The 24,131-nt window shown below is 42.2% G+C and overlaps 1 protein-coding gene across 3 annotated transcripts; it reads left to right on the top strand.

Moving 5' to 3' along the window:
- atoh8 (atonal bHLH transcription factor 8) lies at nt 1-20,729 on the top strand. 3 transcript variants are annotated; one of them, XR_013502627.1, is made up of 5 exons: nt 1-2,227; nt 3,808-3,963; nt 12,324-12,515; nt 15,388-15,459; nt 20,173-20,729. XR_013502627.1 is itself a non-coding variant. In XM_078261056.1 (4 exons), exons 1-4 carry the CDS (start codon nt 1,571-1,573, stop codon nt 20,176-20,178), a joined length of 1,011 nt encoding a protein of 336 aa, XP_078117182.1. In that variant the 5' UTR covers nt 3-1,570; the 3' UTR covers nt 20,179-20,729. The 3 variants fall into 3 exon arrangements, 2 of the variants coding, with proteins under 2 accessions (XP_078117183.1, XP_078117182.1); XM_078261056.1 differs by lacking the exon at nt 15,388-15,459 and having other exon boundaries at nt 3-2,227; XM_078261057.1 differs by lacking the exons at nt 12,324-12,515; nt 15,388-15,459.
- Nucleotides 20,730-24,131: the final 3,402 nt, after the last annotated feature.

Below are 24,131 nucleotides of genomic sequence, written 5' to 3'. Positions count from 1 at the left end.
ATGTAGAAGTCTGTGTGTGTGTGTGTGTGTGTGTGTGTGTGTGTGTGTGTGTGTGTGTGTGTGTGTGTGTGTGTGTGTGTGTGTGTGTGTGTGTGTGCGTGCGTGCGTGCGTGCGTGTGGCTCTAGACAGCTCCAGCCAGTCAGACGCCAGCAGAGACGAGCGCTAGCCCTCTTTGCTTTGTAATCTGTCCGGTCCTCTACGGTAGGCTGAACGCTGCACGCGCTGTGTTTCCAGGCAAGCAAGGAATCAGGATCCCGAGAGACACGGAGAGGACCACCGAACTACCGGTGTAAACTCAGAAGATACAGCTAGTGGACTAATTAACTATGGTTAATATCTGGACAACTTGTAACTTACTGTAGCAAACGAGTCCCAAGGAGCCAGCTCACTGAATGACAAATATCGCGTTTTACATCTTGAAGTGGAAGCGCGATATCGGAGCTTTCTTCAAGAAGGGACCCTGGTTTGATATAGGGATGTATCGGTCCTGGGATAGCATGTAGGGGACATTATCATCTTGGAGAAGTAGAGGCTATAGCGCCACTTCTCACTTTAATGCTGACTGCCGAACCCCGGCCGGCTGCTGTGACGCTTTTTGGTTTGGTTGAGTTTAGAGACTCAAACTCGACAATATTACTCTGTGGGCAGACAAACTTTGTCTGTGTTTGGAACATGTTGACAGATCATGCCAAGTTATTTTTTGATCAACTCTGTAACTAATCCAATACGATTGACCCTTATGGTTGCTTTGAAAAAGTGACTGCCAGAGCTGTTCAAATTTACATTACTGGTCAGTGTGACTGCATTTGGAATTGTGATTTTGCTCCTGAAGAGCTGCCATCCTGTTTAAGTGCTGTTCCCATTATTTTGTACAGCAGCTGCAGCTCCACTGCAGCCTATCTGTGCTCAGTGTGTGTATCAGTGTGGGTTATTCACAGTGCTGCTATGTAGACTGACTGGAGCCACGCTCAGACAGCTCGACTGTAACCCCAATTCAAAGGCACAGGCCTGGACTGCTTGCACAGAAAGAAACCTTTACAGCTGAGGAAAGCTTCCTGCAAATCTTGATCCAGAGGGACGACTTGTGAGGAATAGCAGATGTTACACAGCTTTGTGTACTAATATGGATTATTCAGGATGCTGCTCTGCAGACAGAGTGGAGCCACAGAAAATCTGCTGGTGAAGTTAGAGTAACTCACATGGTTGTGCAGCTTAGTGCAGTTAAACAGATTGTGTTACACTGTTGGCAGCTGGAGGTTTGTCAGAAAAAGCTTTGTGTATTACAACAAAACTCATACTGGTAAATATGTGTACATTATGAGTTGGAAAGTTTAACAGACTGGGACCAAAATTTGTATCTGAAAAACAAAAGTCCCCTTTGACTTTTTTTTATTTTTTACAGTAATTAAGAAAATGTTTTCAGCAGGTGAAAGTTTTGAAAGATGACACTCCCAAAGTGGGGACAGTTTTGAAAGCTTTGCTTGACTTGCATTTTGTGTAGTTGAAATTAGATTTGTTTTTAATATATTTTCACTAGCTTTTTAGTTAAACTAGGCTAATTGTCAGAAAATGAAGAACCCTCATCCACTAAGTAATACCTGGAATAGATCCATTAACAAAGAACCGGTACTGATCTCTGTGCCAGGTACTAACAAGAAGTTCAAGAGGAAGTCTCGGGAGCCTAAAAGGCTTTTCAGCGGCCCTGAGCCTGAGAGGATGAAAACCTACCCAGCGAACATGTCGGATGTAGACTCAGTAGATGACACCCAGACAGAGGCATGTAATGTCAATAGCTTGTCTACACTACAGAGACAGCTGATGATGTCACAGGAAGGGATGGCCAGTACTACAGGGATTCTGTCAGAACTACCAGAAGGCAACATAGCTCCAGCTCAGAGTGATGCCATAGACATGAGAATTGGCATTAACGTGCCTGCCATCACTTCCAAACTGTCCCAGTTACCCGCCTCTCAATTTTCTAACTCTGAGATCTCCCATTGGCCCACAGCCATCTCCCAGCCTCTTTCCAACAGACTCAAACTGGGCCTCCGCTCCACATTCCCTCTGTCAACATCAACCAGCAGCAGCCACAGCCATTCACCCAGCCACCAAGCCTTCTCCATGGAGCCCTCTTTGTCAGGCCAAACTGCAGTTCTGACTGTCCCCAGAGCCTCCCAGACCTCCCAGTGTCACGAACACGTGGAGCCCCAGGTCCAGTCACCCAAGGTGAATGTGTGGAGTGTCGTGAAAAATTAAAACGTGTCGTGATAAATATTACCAATGTATCTATGTATAGAAATTAGAGTTGACACGAATCATTGGTTGATTAATTAGTTAATTGACAGAAAATTAGCAACTATTTTGATAATTGATTAATCGTTTAAGCTTAATTTATTTAGTCACAGACATTGACTCCAACTGCAGTTGACAGTTTCTCCAATGGGAGGATTTACTGATTTTTTCAATTGTAAACTGAATACCTTTGGGTTTTGAACTGTTGGTCAGTCAAAACAAGACATTTGAAAAACATCCCCTCTGGGAATCTGCCCACTATTTTCGCACATTTAGTGACACATGGCACATGGATTAATTGAAAAACTTGAGAAATAATTAATAGATTCAACAGTGATAAAAAAAAAGTAGTTACATAGAAGTTTGTTATTGCTGTGATGCAGTGCAGTGAAGTGCAATGTTTTTTTCGAGATAATGTATCTAATGTGTTGTGCTAATTAGGGATGGGCAATACTCGTCAGCGATTATTAATCAATACTTTTCAATGTGAAATGTATTGATACCAAATTAATAGCTTTTGAGTTTCAACATGTCACTGCCCATCCTAATACTAATAGTTCATTCTGTAATAGAAATATAAAGACTGTCTTTGCTGGCTATTAGTACAGGCCTAAGAGTAAATGAGCTTATCTATCTAATTTGGCTTTTTATTTTGATCTATCTATCTATCCATCTATCCATCTATCTATCTATCTATCTTCATATGCTGAATGTCTCATTCTGGTGACGTATTAAAAACATAGCACTCAATATAATGGAAAATCCAAGACTTGTGTATCCATAGTCACTCCAGCATCTGTATTCATGTCTTGAATCCTGGTTCCAGTGAACTGGAATTATCTAACATTGTGTTGGAACCGTCCTCATACTGGTTTCCATTTTGAACTCATTTCAAAACATCTGGTTTAACCAGTTATTTCTACAGGCCAACCTGTGACGTTCTCCTCCCTGTCTGTACACACTCATGTTCCAGTGACTAGAAAGAAATCTTTCTTATGAAAACTCTCAATTTTTTGTAGCTGTTAAGTGAATGTTTGTGTTTTGGAGTTTAGTTTCACTGCTGTGTTTCTGTGTATAATATCAGATATTAGTCCTATTTTACTGTTTACCCATCACTTTCAGCTATGTTGAGTTACTGCTGATGCAAACCTAACCTTTCCTTGTGTTGCTGTTCACATAAGATAAACTGGCTGGTTCCTTTTTTGCGAAGAAGGTATAGGAAAAGCATTGTGTTGTCATAAAGCAACAACCACAGTGAGATGAAAAGAACTGCAGGTGACAGGCTGCACTGTGATTTGTGACTAGCACATATCATCAAGGTAAACAACTTTGCTTTGTGGTGCAGTGGGAAAAATACTTGCACCATGCCAGTGCAGCTTAACTGCTCATGGCTGTTCACAGCATGGCTTGACACAGTTAACCCCCCCCCCCCAGTGGGAAAAAAACTATGATTTTAATAATACTGTGCTGTTGTTTGGTTCAGTGAAATAAAACAAATGTCTTTCTGTGCTCAGGAGTCTCCCAAAAAGCGGATTGTGGTGAGTGCTGATGGACCTGGGCATCTCCCAGAGGTCAAAGCCATCCAGCAGACCAGGAGGCTTCTAGCCAATGCCAGAGAGAGGACCCGTGTCCACACCATCAGTGCTGCATTCGAGGCCCTAAGGAAGCAGGTGAGACTCCACACTAAAAACACACACAACATCAGGATAGCCGCATCAAGAGCAGCAGTATGGAACAGAGCAAATGATAGCTTCTGTTCAGATCAGATACAAAAATAAAAAATAAGGCTGTTATGTTGTTGGCTGATTGCACCAGTTTACTGCTGTGGGCAGTCTAAGCAGTTTTGCAAAAAATCTCAACCAAAACTGATTTGAACAAAAAACTTTGTTGCATTGGGTAACATATGTTTCTTCATTGTGATGAAAACAGCAGAGAGTTTATTCCTTGCAGCTTCTCAAACTAGCAAAGAAGTGTAAATACAATATTGAGCATGCTCAGTGACCTCTGGCTAATCTCTGGATAATCTTAAAGAAAATGCAGTGGTGAAGTGGATACTACATTCGCGGTGGGCAATAACCATTTATAGCTGTCCCAGATTTTGCCATACTGAGGTTCAATCACTCTGACACGTGCACTTTAATATCTGTTTTATGACATGTTTTATGACTCTATTCAAATTGTTATTTCTTTTTTTAAAGATTTTTTTTGGGCCCTTCTAGGCCCCGATGCGACAGGACAGCTGAAGAAATGAAAGGGGATAGAGAGGGGGAATGACATGCAGCAAAGGGCCACAGGTCGGAGCCGAACCTGGGCCCGCTGCGCTGAGGAGCAAACCTCCACATATGGGCGCCCGCTCCACCAATTGAGCTATCCGGGCGCCTTAGTCAAATTGTTTTTGAGGGGCGCTCTGGTAGCTTACCTAGTTTAGCCTGCGCCTCATGTAACCAAGGCTCAGTCCTTACGGCAGCGGCTGGGGTTCCAACCTGCAGCCCTTTGCTGCATGTCACCCTGATTCAATTCAATTCAATTCAATTTTATTTATAGTATCAAATCATAACAAGAGTTATCTTAAGACATGTTACAGATAGAGTATGTCTAGACCTCACTCTATAATTTACAAAGACCCAACAATTCCAGTAATTGCCAGAAGAGGAAACATTTAGTGCGACAGTGGCGAGGAGGAGGTTTCTGCCCTTTTAGGCAGAAACCTCAAGTGGTAAGGAAAGCTTCCTTTTAGGGAGAATCCTCTGACTAAAGTCTACTACTACTAGTCACAATAAAGATAATGGAACTATGACTAGAAATAGTAGTTGTAGTAGTTCATGGCGTAGCAGGGCACTGCAGGGCGTTACAGGGTGTAGCAGGGCACTGCAGGACAGAGCAGGACGTAGCAGGGCACTGCAGGGCATAGCAGGACGTAGCATGGCGTAGCAGGGCACTGCAGGGTGTAGCAGGGCATAGCAGGAGCAGGACCATGGCGACAGCTGCAACCATGATTTAGGTGCCACCCTAATCAAAGGAAAACTGTGGGTCAAAAAACATAAGGACTCCGGAGAATAAGCTCCTCCAGCTAAGTTGCTGGGACATAGATGCACACAGATGGAAAGAGAGAGGAGAGGAGCTCAGTGTGTCAAAGAAAGTCCCCATCTGATGACTAGGAAGAGAAGCAGAGAAGAGAAGGGGGGGATATATCATGTATCCGTAGTTATTATATTACATTCATTTGGCAATCACATCTGTTTAAAGTGACTTATAATCTCCCAGAACTTTACAAACAATATCAGGAGCAGAGCTACTAGCAAGCAGCCTAAACACAAACAGCGGCAGCTGCAGCCCACACATTCGCGAGTGTGCGGTGGAGAGATAGAAAATAACAGAGATGTGGGGGGGGTTGTGTCGTGAGTATGAAGTTAGCACTAACGCTATAGAGTCTGAACAGTTTATCTCAGTGAATAAATGCTACAACTCTTTAGAACCCAAGCCAATTTCCAGTGTCCAGTGAAGTGGGTTAGCCGCAAGGGGGTAAGCTTCGCCTCAGAACTCGAACCTCCTATGGCGCCATTTTGATGCTACAAAACGATCACCTGACATTAGCATTCCATTGACTGCCATTCATTTTGACGTCACTTTGACAGCGAATAACTTTACATCTGAAGCGTTTAAAGACTTTATTTCCATTGTTTATTTCTAAAGAAACACGACAATGTATAAAAACCTTGCACCTCAGTTATGGCTCCGTAGCAGACGTTTTTGTAAAAATAGGCTAACGATTGTGTCATAACCACCCGACTTACTGTCGCATAGTAGAAGAATTACCGTATAGTACAGGAGAAGCTCGCAGGCAGCTAACACACACATTCACGTGATAATGCAAACCGGTTTCACTACCCACCATCTTTAAATAGCCATATTGTGCCTTTTGTCCACAAACATTTGGGCCATGAGTAGTCATTTTGTGCCTTTGTACTAGTAGTGCATTCCATTTGTACTTGGAAGTCGAATTTTCCGAGGTCAAAGTTGGAATCACGCCCCCCCCTCGGAACTTGGACAACTTCACAGTACCCCGAACTAAAAATCCAACATGGCTGCCCCATGCATCAACAGTAGTCAAAGCTGTAGTAACATACAGTTATTAGCACTTCTGTCTTATGTGTGTCTCACTAAATCAGTCGTACACACGGTCCTGTCCATTTTCTGTGGACATGTTGTTACGCTGTTTGTATGCACATAAATCAGCGTAATCTGTTGTTATCAACTGGTATTGCTAACAACGGCTGACCTAGCTAGAGCTAATGAAAACAATGAAAGTCCGATTTGTAAATGGAACGCAATCAACTTCGGGTGTGACGTCAGTCCCAGCTCCGGCATCCAAGTTACGAGTATGCACTATAAAACTACAAAGAGCCCCAAACCACATGGTTTTTCGACCGCCATCTTGGATCTCGCTTGGTTAGACCAACCACATGATCCTGCTACTCCTTTCTTTCTTACTCACACACACACACACACACACACACACACACACACACACACACACACGGTTGTTTTGCCAAAGTTAAATTGCATGTTTCCAATATGAGGAAGTCAAACTTGTCATGGTGGTTATAAAGTTACCAGCCATGGCGTGCTTGCCCGGTCTTCCTGTAACGTTAGCAATTAGTGTGTGTTAGCATGTGGGCATAGCCAGCACCAGTCGGGATCACTTTTCTGGCTGTGTCTCAGTTTTTTTACTTAGTTTTTTTAAGTAACTAAGTTGAGTACTCTATATAACGTGAATTTAATGCAACTACACAAATGTTGAAATGACTGAAAATGCCCATCCCTAATAGTAGTTAATAGATAACTACTATTATAATAAATAAATTAGTGTAAAGCCCAATGCTTACCTGTTCAGGAGGAAATTAGCCAACTCAGCGTCCTTTTGGGCTCTAAACTGTCTGTTGTGTATAATAAGAACGCTGGATGAGAGGTTTAAGCACGCAGCTCATTTTACTTTCAGAAAACCAGAACTCACAATTTCAGACCAAAACAACTGCATACTTAGCATGCGCCGAGGTGTTACCAAACGAACACAGATTAAGGCGTTCTGAACGGACATAATGAAAAGGTAGACACAAAATCCTTCAGGTAATCAGGGCACAAAGTCCTTCAGGTAATCAGGCCATGCCCTTGTGCGCATTGGCCGTGGAGAACACACAGCTGAAGGTGTGGCGAACCGTGGTGTGGAGGCCGGAGGGAGCGGCGATGGTGATGGGGGCACTGGGTGTGACAACAAGGGAGTATCTTCAGGCTGTGCGGCTGATTGAGGTATGGAGTCCTCCTGCTCTTCTCTGGGTGGCATTATGTCCCCATTGCTCTGAGTTGACGTTGCAGGAGGTGCTGGCACCTTCATCTAGGAGGTATGTGGCTGGTCCCAGTCGACGGGCCACTTGCTGTGGAGTGGACCAAAATGACGCCATCTTGTTCTCCACGTGCAGTCGGCGAGCTCTCACCCAGTCTGCCACAGTGATATCTGGTATCTTGACGCTCTTTTTCTTGTCAAATCTGCTTCTGACGCCAGGTGACTGAGGTTTCAACTCCAGTGGTAGGTGTAACTCGCTACCTAGCATGAGTGAGGCTGGAGAGACCTCCGTGGTTGAGTGCTGGGTAGCACGGTAGTGTAGCAGTGTTAGACGTATGGCTTGTTTAAAGGAGCAGCCCTGGCCCTGATGTGCTCTGATGCCATTTTTCAGGGCTTGATGGAAGCGTTCCACCCCGCCGTTTGCCTGTGGGTGATACAGGGCTGTGCGGATGTGTTGAATGCCCCTGTTCTTCAGGTATGAAGTAAACTCCACAGAAATAAACTGGACCATTGTCGGTGGTAATGGTCTGTGGAAGGCCCCAGCAGGAAAAGAGGGACTCCAGAAAGTCCACAATGACCTGGGAGGTGACGGAGCCAGTAGTGGTCAGCTCAGGCCATTTGGAGTAGTTGTAGTGTAAATCATACACCACGACCAAGAACCGCTGATAGTGGATCTCGCCACATATGTCTAACTGCAGATGCTCCCATGGCTTTGAGGGCCAGGCCAGAGGTTGCAGGGGTGGTGGGGGTCGGCGGGCGGTTTTCCCACTCACAAGGCATGCTGGGCATTCTTTAACGAGGGCCTCAATGTCTTTGTCTGTGCCCGGCCACCACATCAGGTCGCGGCATCTCTGTTTAAGCTTCACTATGCCCAGGTGGCCCTCATGTGCCATGGCCAGCACACGGGCACAAAGGGCCCCTGGACTCACAATGCAAAGCCACACGTGTCATTCCAACAAGAGAGCTCCTGCTTGACCCGAGAGAAGGCTAACAGCTCCTCTGGTAACTCCCTTGGCCGTCCCTGACAAATGTAGGTGCAGAGCTGGGAGATGACTGGATCCTGTTCAGAGGCTGCCTTCAGTTCCTGCAGAGTGACCGTGGACTCGAATGTAGCATGTGACATCATCAGAACATCATCAGAATAACCTCACTTTCGATGTGGTTGACGCTGTCGGGCGGGGGCCTGGACAGGAACTGACTGAGAGAGAAGGTCTGCAATGACATTATCCCAGCCCGGGGTGAACTGTAGAGTGTAGTTGTATTGGTGAAGGCAGTCATACCAACGATGCAATCTCAGCGGCTTGTGACCGGTGCCAGTAGAGGAGAGCAGAGCTGTCAAGTCCTGGTGGTCAGTTCTCAACGTAAACTGGCGGCCGTAAAGGTAGAGGTGCCATCTCTCGCAAGCGAGTGCCTCCCACCCCCGAAATGAGTATCCTTGTTCGGTTTGGTTCAGAGTCCGGGAAGCAAATGCAACAGGCCTCTCCACGCTGTTCTGTACTTGTGATAGTACAGCTCCTATTGCCATGGCCGAGGCATCACAGGTGACCAGGGTGTGACTGGATATGTCAAAGTGTGCCAACATTGGAGGTGAGGTAAGTTGAGCTTTGAGAGTTTGCACGGCGCAGTGGCTGGACGACTGGAGTCACCGAGGAGTCAATGCCCTCGCCTTGATGGGCGAAGGCAGACAGACAGCCCAGCCCTTCGAACAGTGATGACCACTTCCGATGCGGTCCGGCAGCGACAGTCATGATGGCAGCCCCCCCTGTGCCAATGCCGTGAACACTAAACACAATTTAATTAGTAACTTATGTAAACAATTAGTAAAAAATACAATATTTGCCTCTGAATTGTAATGCAGTAAAATCACTTTTAAAGACTGCACAGAAGTGAATAGATAGGATAAGGGTGTGGTGGCTGAAAATAGATTAATCTTGTATACTATCCAGCCCCATTAAATTCGCCCCTCGTCGGGCCACATTGAAGACAGAAGGCGGGCAAGATCTTAGTGCCATAGCTGACAGTCACCATGATGGACCCCAACAGGTCAATTTTTGAGTCACCATACCCGTGTAGGACAGCAGTGGGCGCGGCTAGTGGACTGGAAAGGAAAAACTGACGGTATGTATATAATTACCGTTTGAATAATTTCCAATCCCGTAATTGTCTCCATTTGTTGAAAGCCCGACTGAGATAGAATCAGATTTTTGCCCGTCGTTAATTGTTTAATTTCCTTTTTTTCTTCCACTAGTTTGTATCTCTTTAAACTAGTGCTGTCAGTTAAACGCGTTATTAATGGCGTTAACGCAAACCCATTTTAACGCCGTCAATTTTTTTATCGCAAGATTAACGTTCTTTTTGGAAAAACTGACGGTATGTACTGGCATTCAGGAGGGAGACACTTGCGCCTGTGTCTAGCAGCAAGGGAGTACACACTGTGTCTATTTTCACTGTACATGACTTGAACTGCATGGGCCCCGATGTTACATGGCAAATGATGGTGGGTGAACCATGGGGAGTGTGTCCATCCGACCTGGAGGGGGCAGAGCGGCACATTTTTGCAAAGTGTTTTTTTCTTCCACAGTTACGACATGTTTGGCCATTAGCTGGGCAGTTCTGGGCTCTGGTGGCATGAGTGTTTGATCCACAGTTACCGCAGGAAAGCTGCCTTTGACGCTGACGTGGCCCTTGTTGTCTTGTGAGATGCATGACTGGGTCTGGGGCTGTGTCTGGTACATCCAAACCAGTGCTAGATGGCTGCTGCTGTTGCTGCTGCTGCTGCTGCTGCTGCTCCTGCGACGGCGCACTTAGGCATACTGCTTGGCCGTGTTAATTTAAGCTGCACATTCCGCTGCACTTTCAATTTGGAATGCAATGGCAACAGCCTTAGCTAGTGTCAAATCGTCTGATTTGAGTAGCAACGTCTCCCTGATTTTAGACTGTGTAGTGTGTTCAATCAGTTGAGAACATATTTGTCCCGTTGCCGGTTAGTGTCTCCAGTACATGTTGTCCCTCGACTCCCAAACAGTGCCTCAGCAATGCCGTTTTCCGAGCTGTTTATGGCTAGTCCCATAGCTTGAATGTACGTTTCAAAAAACGTATGCCAGCGATTCCACGGTATTGTCGGCTCACCGGGAAGTGCGAGGAAAGGAGGTGAAGGAGGAAGAGAAAATTCAGCCGTCCTTGTCGCCAAATGTTGTGTGGATGAGAGGTTTAAGCACGCAGCTCACTTTACTTTCAGAAAACCAGAACTCACAATTTCAGACCAAAACAACTGCATACTAAGCATGCGCCGAGGCGTTACCAAACGAACACAGATTAAGGCGTTCTGAATGGACATAACCGTCTTCAGCTTTTAAATGCATTTCCAATACCTGTGTTTTGCCAGGTCTCTGGTCATGCAACTCTTTGGAAAGATGCTGAGTTTTTCTTTTAGCTCAGGTAGAATGAATCTCTGTTAATCCAGTTTGTTTGGTTGCTGCTATCATGGCTGCAGCACATTGCGTGTTTGTGTTTCATGTCTGGCAACCCAGGTGCCAAAATGGGCAGTTGACAACACACTCCAAAACAAAGAAAAACATACTGTACATAATACATTGTTGTCAGAAAAGATAGTATTTCAACTTAGGATGTTTCAGTTTTAGTAACGGCTTCGCTGCATCTCCATATTTTAGAGGGCCAAATAACCAATCAGATAATAGTACATTATTTTGTTGTGGCATTTTATGGTTAAGTAAAGTGGCTATTTTCAGTTTGTATTGATTCTAGCGGCCCCTTTGGACAATAGCGGTAGTGTTTTTACCACACATGCTGTCGTAAAGGTCTTTTCTTTACGATGCAGTATTACCCACTCAGTGGGCCCACTGTATTACCGAGTTATCGTTACCGGGAGGTTATATAGTTGCGATGAATGTTTTGCTCAGACAGAAAATCATTCATTTACAATGAGAGAATACGTTAACAGATACATCGTGCAAGTGTTTCATTCGGTAACTTTGACTACTTTGAATGTATCATGAGCTAAACCGGGTTTCACTGTGTCAAGAGCCAGAGCATTAAGAGTTTGTTGTAGCAACCAACGTAATAATGACTTAATATAGCGCATTTAATGAAACCCAAGGACGCTTTACACAAGTACAAGGGGGACAAGGGAAAAGAGTAGTAGTAAGAGTAAGAGTAGTAGGCCAACACAAACATGGACTGAAAATAAATAAAAACCGGGACATAATTTAATATAGGTTACTGACATACAACCACATTGTGCATTAAGTTATTTTATGAATGATATAGACATATTAAATATCTGAGGGCCAATTCGGGGTCGTTTTTGAATAATTTCCAATCCCGTAATTGTCTCCATTTGTTGAAAGCCCGACTGAGATAGAATCAGATTTTTGCCCGTCGTCTTTCTCTTTACCTTTTAGCTTTTAGTTGTTCATTGTTTAATTTCCTTTTTTTCTTTGATGGTCCTATCCTAGTATCAGCCATAACTACAACAGATAACTTCTCAAATAAAATTTAAATACAATATGGCCTATATAAAGAAATCCCGCTACCTTTTACCTGGCTTTTCCGGTGTTAAAAAGAAATCTGTGACCCATCAGAATGTGTTGTTTCTATTCTAGTTAACAGACAGCAAGCCAGTAAACAAACTTTCTCTGCCCATCTCCCTCCATTTCATTCTTTCCCCAGGTGCCATGTTACTCCTATGGGCAGAAGCTATCCAAGCTGGCAATATTACGTATAGCCTGCAACTACATCCTGTCTCTTGCTCAATTGGCTGAACTGGACTACAGTTCAGACCACAGCAGTCTGAGCTTCTCTCAGTGTGTGGAGCAGTGTACCAGGACCCTGCAGGCTGAGGGTAGGAGCAAGAAGAGGAAGGTGAGGCTGCATTCATTCCTTTATATAAAATACATTATCAAGTAGTGGTTGCGGCCCCAACTACAGTAAGAAACAAATTAACCAGGCCTTTATTTCTAATTTCCCTTGCTTTATAATTATACTAGTGCAGTGCCCTTACCAAACGGGCCGATCGCTTGGCCTCCTGTATTGCTGCTTGCAGCTTTCTCCAGAACTATCGTACCCCAAAATAACTCACAGAAGGCCCTCAAAGCACTCAACCATATACTACTGACTGACATAATGTCTACTTCTACTTGATCATATTTTAGTAAGAAGCCTCCCTGTTTTCATTGTCCTGTTTTAATTGGTTGTCAATACAAACTTAACACATTCCCCATGTTTAACTGTCTTGATGAATTACAGTGTCCACAGCACCAAATCCATCAATTACAATGTCCACAGCACCAAATCCCTCAATACAACAAGAGTCATGTCATACTCAGCAACCTAATTCCAATCATTTTTACTTTGCCATCCTTTTGTTTGCAGATAGCTACTGTCAATGAAACTCAGTACTCAGTGCTGTGGAAATGTACATTGTACTAAATGTACCTCTTGAACCGTTATAGTACAGCTAGACTCCCAAAGGAAAAATAACGCTCTGCGTTGTTTGTATCTCTTTAAACTAGTGCTGTCAGTTAAACGCGTTATTAATGGCGTTAACGCAAATCCATTTTAACGCCGTCAATTTTTTTATCGCAAGATTAACGTTCTTTTTGGCCTACAAACTTTGTAGTTTTTTTCACATGCTGTTGCAACAACTAGTAACGTTAGAAAAACTACAACACCACACTGGATCTAGCTAGACCGGAAACAAAACAACAGACACACTTGTTTGGGCTTGCGAGCCGGCCAAAGAGTGGTGCATACCTGCAAACTAGTCGCTTTTCGGCGAAAATCGCCGTTTGGAATGGGAAAATGTCATCCACGTGAATCGTGTAGATCCAAAGAGTTTTTATTTGGGGGGGGGGGAGTCCTGAGACCCGGTGCTAATGCGGCCAGTGCCTTAACGACCGTTATCTACCGGACCGAATAGCAACACGGATTTTGGTGCCTTATTTAGGTGCCACTTAAATGCCTGCGCTTCTCTCTGATGCTCCGAAAACGGACGTTAGAGGGAACTGAAACATTAACGGCACGCTAGTCAACACTATACTTAGCAGCAGCTAACGTTAACCTACTGTTAGCTAGCAGCTGGAGTAAACACGGTTATAATGCTGACAGCTAAACGGTGTAAAGTGCGTCTGTATTTCACTGTAGAGGATTCTTACACCAGACTGTAGCTGCTGTTGTCTGAAAAACACAGACTCAGCCTCGTGGTGCATTCAACGTTATTGTAAAATACCCTTTTCCCATTCAGTAGTTGTTTTCGCCGTTTTGTGCTCCTTTTTTTTTTAGATCAATTTATTGTTTTATATTTTTGAACATACAGAACAGACAAATACAATTGAACAAGGTGCTTGTTTTTTATATGTATATATGTATATATATATATATATATATATTTCGGTTCAGGCACCGTTTTATCATGTTGATTCCGCATTAAAATGAGGAAAAATAATGGGACAAAAAGAAATCAAGGGATATTTAGAATAGAGAAAAATGTGCGATTAATTGCGATTAAATGCGAGTTAACTTATGACATTGATGCGATTAATCGTGATTAAATATTTTAATCGTTTGACAGCACTACTTTAAACCAATCACAACCATTTAAGGTGGCGCTAAGCTATGCCAGCAACGATAACCTTGCAAATAGAAAACAGGCTTTATATCGGCACTGCACAATCGACATTCGTCATTGACAATTGATCTTAGAAGTAAAAGTAACTTTGCATATATAATTAGTTAGCAGGCTAACTAGCTTGCTAACTAGCTTGCTAATTCCACTGGTTACAGAAAATCATTAGAACAATCTGGCGATAACAATGTGCTTTCCTATGCTGTGACTGAGTGTGTGTGTGAATAAAACATTAACTTATTTAATTCTACCCATCTAGCGGACAGTGGCAGGGCTAGAAGGGGGGCACGGGGTTGCACCAGCCCCCCCTGAAATATGATTGGCCCCCCCTTGGTGCCCCCCCACAATCCAATTGTGATTTGTATTGGATCAGAGTACTGTCACTTGGCTGCCTGTTCTGCCAATTTTCCTAGCCCTTGTCACGTGACCAATTAATGTTTCCATGATAACTATCCAAAATTCTGATACCATGGAACCAGCACTGGAATTGACTGGCAGACTGAGCCTATAGAAAATGTGTATTGAATTCAGACATACAATTTGTTTAAAATGAAAACGAGTGAATTTAATAATGAATGTGGGCTAATCTGAAAGCCCCATGCACAAATGCCCCATGAGAGGGGCATTTGTGCATTTTCCTCAAAGACTTTCTTTTCCTTTTAACAATACAAAACTATTTTCAATACACTTGAAAACATGATATATTACTGTTATTACTATTATTATTATTTTTTTCACTACAAAAAGGGATGAGTAAATGTGAGTGTTCAGTTGCACTTTAATATTTTTGACAAGACAATACAGGAGAATGAGCCTAAGGGTCCACTGAACACAGTTGGTGGTTATAAAATAAATAAATTTCAAAGGGAGTGAGCTTAGATGAAAAGGTTTTCATTAATGAGACACAGTCGAAGTGTATAGCTTTCATATCCAGCTTCACACTAATGCAGTCATGTTGCTCTTTTAGACGTAAACTGGCTGAGGGCTTTTTCTCTGCTTGCTGGCTGTTTCTCTCTGTGTGTATGATTGTGTGTGTGTGTGTGTGTGTGTGTGTGTGTGTGTGTGTGTGTGTGTGTGTGTGTGTGTGTGTGTGTGTTCGTGTTCTCAAAGTCCCAGACACCAGATGTTTAGAGTGGAGGGGAAGTGGAGCTGGCGCCATGAAGGGCAGAGGGCAGCAAGAAGGCACGCGAACTGAAACCACACAAATGCACACACACACACACACACACACACACACACACACACACACACACACACACTTGGCACATTCCCCAGCAGTCTTTCCAACACATTCCCCCACTTTGCTTCTCCAGGCCATCTGCTCCAACATACTTTGAAACAAGAAGGGGAAAAAACACAGTCATCAGCCTGTCAGACATCAGCAGCTGGTGGAAAGAGAGAGAGAGAGAGGGGGGGGGGGGGGCATGTGTATGCGGTTTTTGGTGGTGGGGGTGAAATACTTTTTGAGTCTGTGTGCACACAGTTAGCAGGAAGAAATACATTTTTCACTTCTTTGTGATTTTGATGTTTGCACCACCATATGCCTGAGGTCACAAATATCAAAACTGGAACCTGACTGGGCAAAAAAACACAGTTACATGGCAAATCTTTGAGCTCAGCTGCTGAACATGTTTAATCTCAACAATCTACCAATCATATTACTGTAATACTAAGAGTTTCTACTACTTACATTGTAGTTGTAGTAGCAGTGATGGAAGAATATTGTACTTAAAGGACAATTCCGGTGCAAAACGAACCTAGGGGTTAATAACAGATGTGTGCGCACTTGATCGTTCTCTGGGACATGTTTTCATGCTAATCGAATGTGTTTGTAGCTTGACCGCGGATTAGCTTACAACGCTAGTATTCGGGGCACGGGGAAAGTAAAAACAAATCACTATTTTATACCACTAAAAAGGCTCAAAATATCACCACACTTCAACGGTAGCATAATGAGGGTCCCTAAATGTTAACCGAAGCATTGAGAACATTGTAAGTGTACAGAAAGGTTTATTATAAAGATAGTTTAGAAAAACAGTAGCTCCCAAGACGGAGGCCGCCTGTATATGAGAACGCGACTGTCTTTATAATCTTGTGAAGAAGAGTGAAGCCCACAGGCACACAGACAGAGAGCAGCACAACAGCAGCAGCTCCAGCAGCACACCGCCCATTGCAAGTCCTCTGCGCCGCCGTGTTAGATCCACAACTCCCACTCCATTGCCCGCGGCCGGGCAGCCCACGTCCGGGCAGTCCGCTGCCAGCAGCCGCACGTTTGGAAGTCTATCTGTAACTAACAGTATGTGACAGTGTGTGAGTCTAATGATGCCGTACGGGTTGAACAGAGGCTGCACAGTTTGGCCAGCGGGCAGCGGCCGCACACCAGGCTGCCGGATGGTGTTGCTAAGAACTTGCAATGTATAACTATTGTCAGGCCGGCCCTTACGTCCTGACTTTCCCAATTGCCACTCCGCTACTGATTAAGTGTATTATTTACATTGCAATATAAATGAAAACATAACTTAATTTATTAATATCAGGGAACATGCCTGCCACACTCGCAGTTACCCGGTAACTAGACCACCAACTACCGCTGACCTGACGGAGCTCCACGACCGGCAGCATGGTGCTCTGTACCCAGCGCACAGTCATCTTTTCTGGGGTAACTGAACCACTAACTACCGCTTACCTGGAGCAGCACGACCGGCAGCCCGCGATGAAATGTGAAAAGTTTTCACAGCATTACCTGTACAACCTGGAACACTGCATTTACGACCGTGGTTCATTTTCAATATCCTTGAAAAACTTCCAAACTTTCTTCTTTGTAATTCCCCTGAAGTGCAACGCTCGCAGCTAAACTAGTGTCTGAGATCTACATTCAGAACACCAGCTGGTCTCAGACCAGTGGTCTGGTTGTAAATTTTGGGGAGTGACAAAGGTACAGACCAGAGCCAATTAAGGTACAGCCACCGAGTTGACGTCAACTATTAGCTTCGTTGGGATTCGTTCGTTTTTAGCTGCAGTTTCAAATTGTGAGATTTGCATAGGAAAGAGGTGTCAATGGGACTTTGAGGTTCTCTGTATGCCCATTTCACCCACCGAACTGTTGTTATTCAACTATGACAAGGTAAACTCGGTTTTGCATTCTATCACCATATTTAGGTCTTACAAACAGTGTTGTTATTGATAAATAGCGTGGCTACAGCAATGTAGTGACACTCCTCCACAAACACACAGTGTAGAGCCTCCACCTGTGTATGTCTGTGAACCGCAAGCCCAGCTTTAACACAGTTACCCACATAGTTCATAGCTCAAAGGGGCATAAATGTGCCCTAGCGACTGTCAAAGCTCAACTTTTGTGTTTCCCTTAATAGTGTTTTCATCTTGACCTGTGTTGGTGGGATAGTAACACAGATGGAATTTAACATTAAACAGATTGTAACTTTGGTTGACATGCACTTGAACTCAGACTGCTAAAGCCATATTAACTGGATTTTGTCCCCCTTCACGTATTATATCACGTGTTAGGATGAGATGTCTATACTGCAAGTATGGAAAGAAGGAATGGTTAAAGAAAGCAAACTTTTATATTTTATAATATATAATATTTTAAAATTTTATATGGGCACCTGACTATTGTTTTAAGGCAGTTTTAAAGGTTGAAAAGCTAGCGAGATTTGAAAGTAGCATCTCCTCTGGGCTTCGCCTAGTCTATATCCTTGACGTTCCACTTCCGGGATTGATCCGTTGCCGCCGGAACATCCGTCGGATTTCACTCATTTAGGCTGGATATCCGTTGTCTTGGGCTTCCTTTGTGTTGGCATTTTGAACTCTGGGCGATTTATGAGGACTATGGTTAACCTTTTCACAGATCTATGCAGGGTAAATCCAGACAGCTAGCTAGACTATCTGTCCAATCTGAGTTTTCTGTTGCACGCCTAAAACAACTTTTAAACGTTGCCTGTAACGTCTGTTTCAGAGCATCAGAGAGAAGTGCAGGCATATCAGTGGCACCCGAATGAGGCACCGAAATCCGCGTTGCTCTTCCTGCAGCAGCAGGATGTGTTACGAGGAAGTATGGCAAAATAGTAGATAATAGGCACGACGCAAAGCCGAGTGAAGTGAAAATAAATTAATAAATGGTGGCATGCGATTAATACGATTAAAAAAAATTAACGCATTATGCTCGGCCCTTAATCGCATCGCGATTAATGCGTTAATCCTGACAGCCCTAGTGCTAACATAAAGTAATAATTCAATCAATAATATTTCAATAATTCAATCATAGTTTCCCTTTTTGTTTATTAGGAATTAACAGTACAAAGTACTCGTTTTTATATTTTGTTCGGAAAAAAAGATAAGTTACTTTCCATTTGTTATTACAACTATCAAGAAATAATATCTCAACGTGGTGTAAAACTAGTTTATTTTTCATATAAACAATAAATATCACATAGTAATCAAGGGCTCTGCATGTGGCAGTATCATCAGCTGTGGAAACTAAACCTGTTTGAGTCGTGACTCACTCGGATCTTTCACCCGACTCTTTAAATTAACTCATGAGTCGCGAGTCTGTAGTATCATCAACTCGGATCAGTTGAGTCCTACTACAATTCAATCTTTAGCTTTATAACTTACAATTTCGTAAGCAACCACAACTCCACAAGTCAACTCAAGCGACTGAGTGAGCAGAGAGACAGTCCGAGACAGGTTATAGAAACTTCCTGACCCACAGACTCAGAGCCGGAAGCTCATAATCATATTATATTATATGTATATATTGTGTGATTTAGAAATTACCCCCCCCACATCTGAGTTTTGTGTGGCGCATTCGGGAGAGGCGAAGACTGTGATTTTACTAACATTTACTCTGTACCCTGAGAGTTGGGTACCTGGAGGCGCATGGAAGACGGCCAGGGCGAGGCCGCGCACTGCACTTGGGTCGAGGTTCCGTATCTTTTTGGCATCTTATCTTATTAGCGTTTCTTTAAACCAATAATCGTCTTGGGGGGGCACTAAGAGCTGGACGCATCAACGGTGCTTCTGCAAAATAGCCTTGGAAAGAAACTTTTTTTGGTGGAACATGTGCACGTAGGGAGGCGAGCTCTGGAATTAAAATGGCTGTGATGAGAATTTTATTCCAAAAAGATTAATATAATTTGTGTGGCTGGGTTAGCTCAGTTGGTAGAGCAGGCGCACATATACTGTTTGTCTAGTGAAATAATTACTTGTTTTCTTGTTTCTGTTCCCTGTAGATTACGTTAACCACCTCAGAATATACAGCATAGCTTCCAGACCTCTAGTTATCTATAACAATAAATACAGTATCAATAATGTACACAATTATGTGTATACTGTATAATACACTTTGATCATTACCAAATGGTAAATATGTTGCAAATATGCAAATATGTTTACTGTAAATAATACTAATATCATGGATAATCGGATGTACTGTATGAAGTTATACTATCAATACTGAATAACCTGATGAGCTCCAGCGTCACATTACGATGTGAAAACATGTTCTAATTACAGTGGGATGTTAACATTTCATAATTCCTTCAAAACGTCACCAATAGACATTCAAACCAGGAGCTTTAGGAACTTAGATCAAAGTGGCCTTCAGTCAATTTCCCAACTTTCTGTTCAGACAGTTTTTTTTTTTTAAGATTATTTTTTGGGCATTTTTAGGCCTTTATTTGACAGGACAGATGACGACATGAAAGGGGGGAGAACAACATGCAGCAAAGGGCTGCAGGTCGGAATCGAACCCGGGTGTGCTGCGTTAAGGAGTAAACCTCTATAGATGAGCACCCACTCTACCAACTGAGCTATCTGTGCCCCCAACTTTCTGTTCAGACTGTTTTGATGGACTCATTCATCTTTGTGTTTCAGGAGTGAGGCTGATCGCAGTGGACAGGTCCAACACATATGAGGACAAAGCTATGAGGATGCAGAATACTGGGAGGAAGCAGATAAATGGAAAATTGGATGAATTATACATTTTTTTGTCATGATTGCTTTCACCACTTACACACTTAACATCAATACTTAACTGATGTGGATTGTAAAAGTTCTGTAAATCAAGACCCACGAACACCAACTGACAATATATATAATCCCCTTGCAATAACCTCCACTAAACTATGCATACACATTACATTACTGTGCTCCAATTTTGTATTGGAGCGACTGTTACCTTGTCAATACCATGTTTAAGTATATATTTCCTGGCAACATGAAGCTCGTCTGGTCACAGGATCTTGTGTAAAGTTTTAAAACAAACATCAGTTTAATGAGAATAAATCATTTGAACTCAAGCTGCAGACATTCAGAACATTCACTGCAGTTAAAGCCGCTCATTCATTAATAGTAGATGTTTTATAGTTTATAAGCCTGTTATATTTCAAAATATGCCAATTATGTTTCTTCAATACAAATAAAGATATTTGAAAAAATTTTACCTCCACTGTGATTTTTCACAAACAATATGCTGATACGATAGACCTACTACACATTGTATTTCTATCTATGTGCATTAATATTAAATGCCACAATAAACTGTTATGATCAACAAAAATATTAGAGGGCCGCTATAGTAATTTATTATTGCGCCTTTATGAATGTGGGGGGAAAATTGTTGAGAAAATTGAGGGTGAGATATCCTGACTTTTAGTCCATAATATGAATCAAACTCCAAAAGCTGAATCCAGTGGATTGCCCATACAGCTTGATGGCATCTCTTATTAGATCCTCTCTGCCTGATAGTTATGGAGCTAGGACAATTACATATCATCTTGGCAACGAAAATAAAATGTACCATTGAAAACAAGACCTGAACTGAAACAGGAAACATTGGCATTTAAAAACACTTGTATTGGAAAAAGTTGTTTTGGCACTCAAAAAAGTTCCACTGAAAAATAAAACAGGCATTTAAGCCTCTGAACATCCCCACAGGTGATTTTTGTTTTTCTGGCTGATTTGACCACTGCTCAGGTTGAAGGTGGGTCGGAGCTTAGATGAGAATTTATTAGGTCACAAATCTTTTCTACTAATAAGAATGTAAAGCCGTCATTGTCCTGCCCTAACAGGTGCAACAAAGCTCACTTATTCTTGGGAATTTGGATAAAAAAGGTTTTAATTTTGAAAATAAAAAGTTAGTTCAATTACAAAATCTGAAGGTATATCATTATAGACCAAAGTCTTGGCTGTTCAACCTCCTCATTTTGTATTTCTTTCATAAAATAGACGTTTTTCCAGTTATTACTTTGTTTTTGTCAACACCGTCAGAAACAATAAAAAGCAAATTATTTTTTATGTATTTGGTCTAATATGTATTTAGGGTTTTTAAATCATTAACTGGCATTCTTAGTACACATATATGCTGTTAAATGTTGAATATTCACTTTTGTTCATTTTTTATACTATTTCACATGTACTCCTTTAAAAGATCTAACATCATACAATGTTTTCTTTAAGCTGAAGTACAAAAATTGTTTTTTTATTTAACAAACACAATTTTTTATTAAAAGCGACTATTACTTTAATAATTCAACAGCTGAAGAAACATATTGTAAGCATATTAATTTAAAACAAATAAAACTCCCTCTGACGGTGGTGACTTTAGAACTGAGGGTGGTGACACTAATCTGGTGACAGTGGCCTCATAACAACATACAATTCCAAAATTTATACCATGGCTTCTTGCTTAACAACTTTATTTAACTATTGGGTCCAAAAGCTGACAATAACAATCCTGAGCATGCATATCATGTGAAGAGTAGGTTTTTGTCACCACCGTCAGGTTTTCTGTCTGACGGTGGTGATAAAAACCTCCAAACGATCCTCAACGGAAACTAGAATATAATTGTTAATCACAATAAATACGGGCTCACTGCTGTGGTTCGGCACAGCCTCGAGGCCGAACCACAGCCGTGAGGATATCCACGAAAACCTGACGGTGGTGACGTCTGACGTTTGTGACAAAAACCTACTTTTTCACATGATATGCATGAGTTGTTCACATTAGCAATCTTGTTTCCCCTCTACTGCTAGATACTTCAGACCTCTTCTTAAAAAGTATACATTTATGTCATAATCTAATCTAATATTTTTTATACAAAAGAGACGGTGTTGACATGTTATGGTGGTGACAGTAACAGTGTCCAAAAATATGAACAACTTTAAGAGAAAATAGCAACCTTAAGGGAGCTTGAGTGATCTTGAAGCATGCAGTAGAGTTGAAGGTTTGAAAATGGGGTCCTCAGGAATGTAGTTGACCTTGTAGTTGCCTGATTTATTGCTTTTTATAAATATCAGATGATCTGGTGACGAATATGTGGGACACATTTTGAGCAACCACAAAATAATAGTAAATATTGTTAACAACTCACTGTTTGTAGTTTTTAAAACACATTACAATGTACTCTTTCATGTGGTAAAGATATTATTAAATTCAATTATTACTTTTTGTTTTTTTAATCAAGTTGAAATGATTATCTCCTATCCGAGGACAACTGATTTTGTAGGCAATGGGCCAGCATTTAATCATTAAATTAATAAAAATAAACCTATAAAAGAACCTTACATATGTGCAAAGGACCCCCTGATTATTACCTTGATTCTTTTTATTCATGAAAGTGTTATTCATTTCCAACAGAATTAGCACTTTTCTTAGTTTAGATGTTTTTGCCAAAGTTTCAAGAATCAGTGAGTTAAAAAAAGAGGCTCAGGAAGATGTCAATCAATCAGTCTATACACATCACACGGTCCTGGGAAGAGGTTCAGTCAGCCAGATTAACAACACTTGTGTGGGTCTCAGGGACTTTAAAATTATTTTATTTTATTTTGACAGTTTTTTCACTGACACTGACTGTTTTCAGTTTCAACTTTTTCTCACTGTCTTTGTGTGAAGGGGAGGGTCCAAGGAGAGAAAGATTTACATATCTGCCATACCAAGACGGATTGTTGATTGTCCATAGGTCTAAAGATAATTGCCCATGTCTTTCAAACGCCACAACTTCCTCACAGCTGTATCCCTGGTGACATCAGGGTTATCTTAGACTTGACAAAGCTCATCCCGGCTGACTCCTTACGACTGGTAAACTGATCTTTATAAGTAAAATTGGCAAAGTGCCCATTAAGATGTATTTGTGCATCATGCTCCTGCATGTGTGGCAATATGGGTAGTTATTTTAAAATGAAAGAAAAACAAAATATTACCAATTCCGAAATAATGGGAGGAGAGAGGAAACAAGGATATGTGTTTTTAAGAGGGATGAAACATCCTTTCCTCTGAAGCGTCACGTGAATTCATCAGCTGTATCAGCTGCACAGCTTCCAGGAAGGCTGCTCGCATGTATCCTCGCTCATAGCTCCTCCTCGATCCCTCCTCGATCCTTGCTCCTTGGGGCAGGAATAAGAGCTTTGAGATGGCCTTCGCGAAGGAGGGCTACAACTTCCAGTTCAGCAGAGGACTGAAGACGAGGAGCTATCAAATAAGGGAAGTGAAATGCACCTACAGAATGAACAAGTAGAGTCAGGGTGATCTTCAATAATGCCCAATCAGATGCGCTTCTCTCATCCCATTTAAAAGAAGCAACAGGTGAAACAGAGGGTGAGAGGCTGAGTTGCAAAACAATACACCCCAAACATGCTATCAATGGTATATAGTATATTTATTTCAAGGGTAACTACCGTTTTTTTCAGCCTGGACCCTATTTTCCTATGTTTGTGTGTAAGTGAATGATTGGAACAACAATCTTTGAAATTGGACCAGTATTAAGCGTGAACGCTGTAACCGGCAGCCACAGACGGGCTGCAATGTAACCCTATGGGGCAAATGTGCATCGTCA

The sequence above is a fragment of the Sander vitreus genome, chromosome 10, assembly GCF_031162955.1.
Source record: "Sander vitreus isolate 19-12246 chromosome 10, sanVit1, whole genome shotgun sequence".
In the NCBI taxonomy this organism is placed as follows: domain Eukaryota; kingdom Metazoa; phylum Chordata; class Actinopteri; order Perciformes; family Percidae; genus Sander; species Sander vitreus.
This window is presented reverse-complemented; position numbering and strand designations above follow the sequence as displayed.

What these genes read in the sequence shown, in the direction of transcription:
- atoh8 (XM_078261056.1), top strand. Translation starts at nt 1,571, where the DNA reads ATGAAGAACCCTCATCCACTAAGTAATACCTGGAATAGATCCATTAAC. An exon ending in CCCAGGTCCAGTCACCCAAG is followed by an intron (nt 2,228 to 3,807) that starts GTGAATGTGTGG and finishes TTCTGTGCTCAG; the next exon opens with GAGTCTCCCAAAAAGCGGAT. An exon ending in TCGAGGCCCTAAGGAAGCAG is followed by an intron (nt 3,964 to 12,323) that starts GTGAGACTCCAC and finishes TTCTTTCCCCAG; the next exon opens with GTGCCATGTTACTCCTATGG.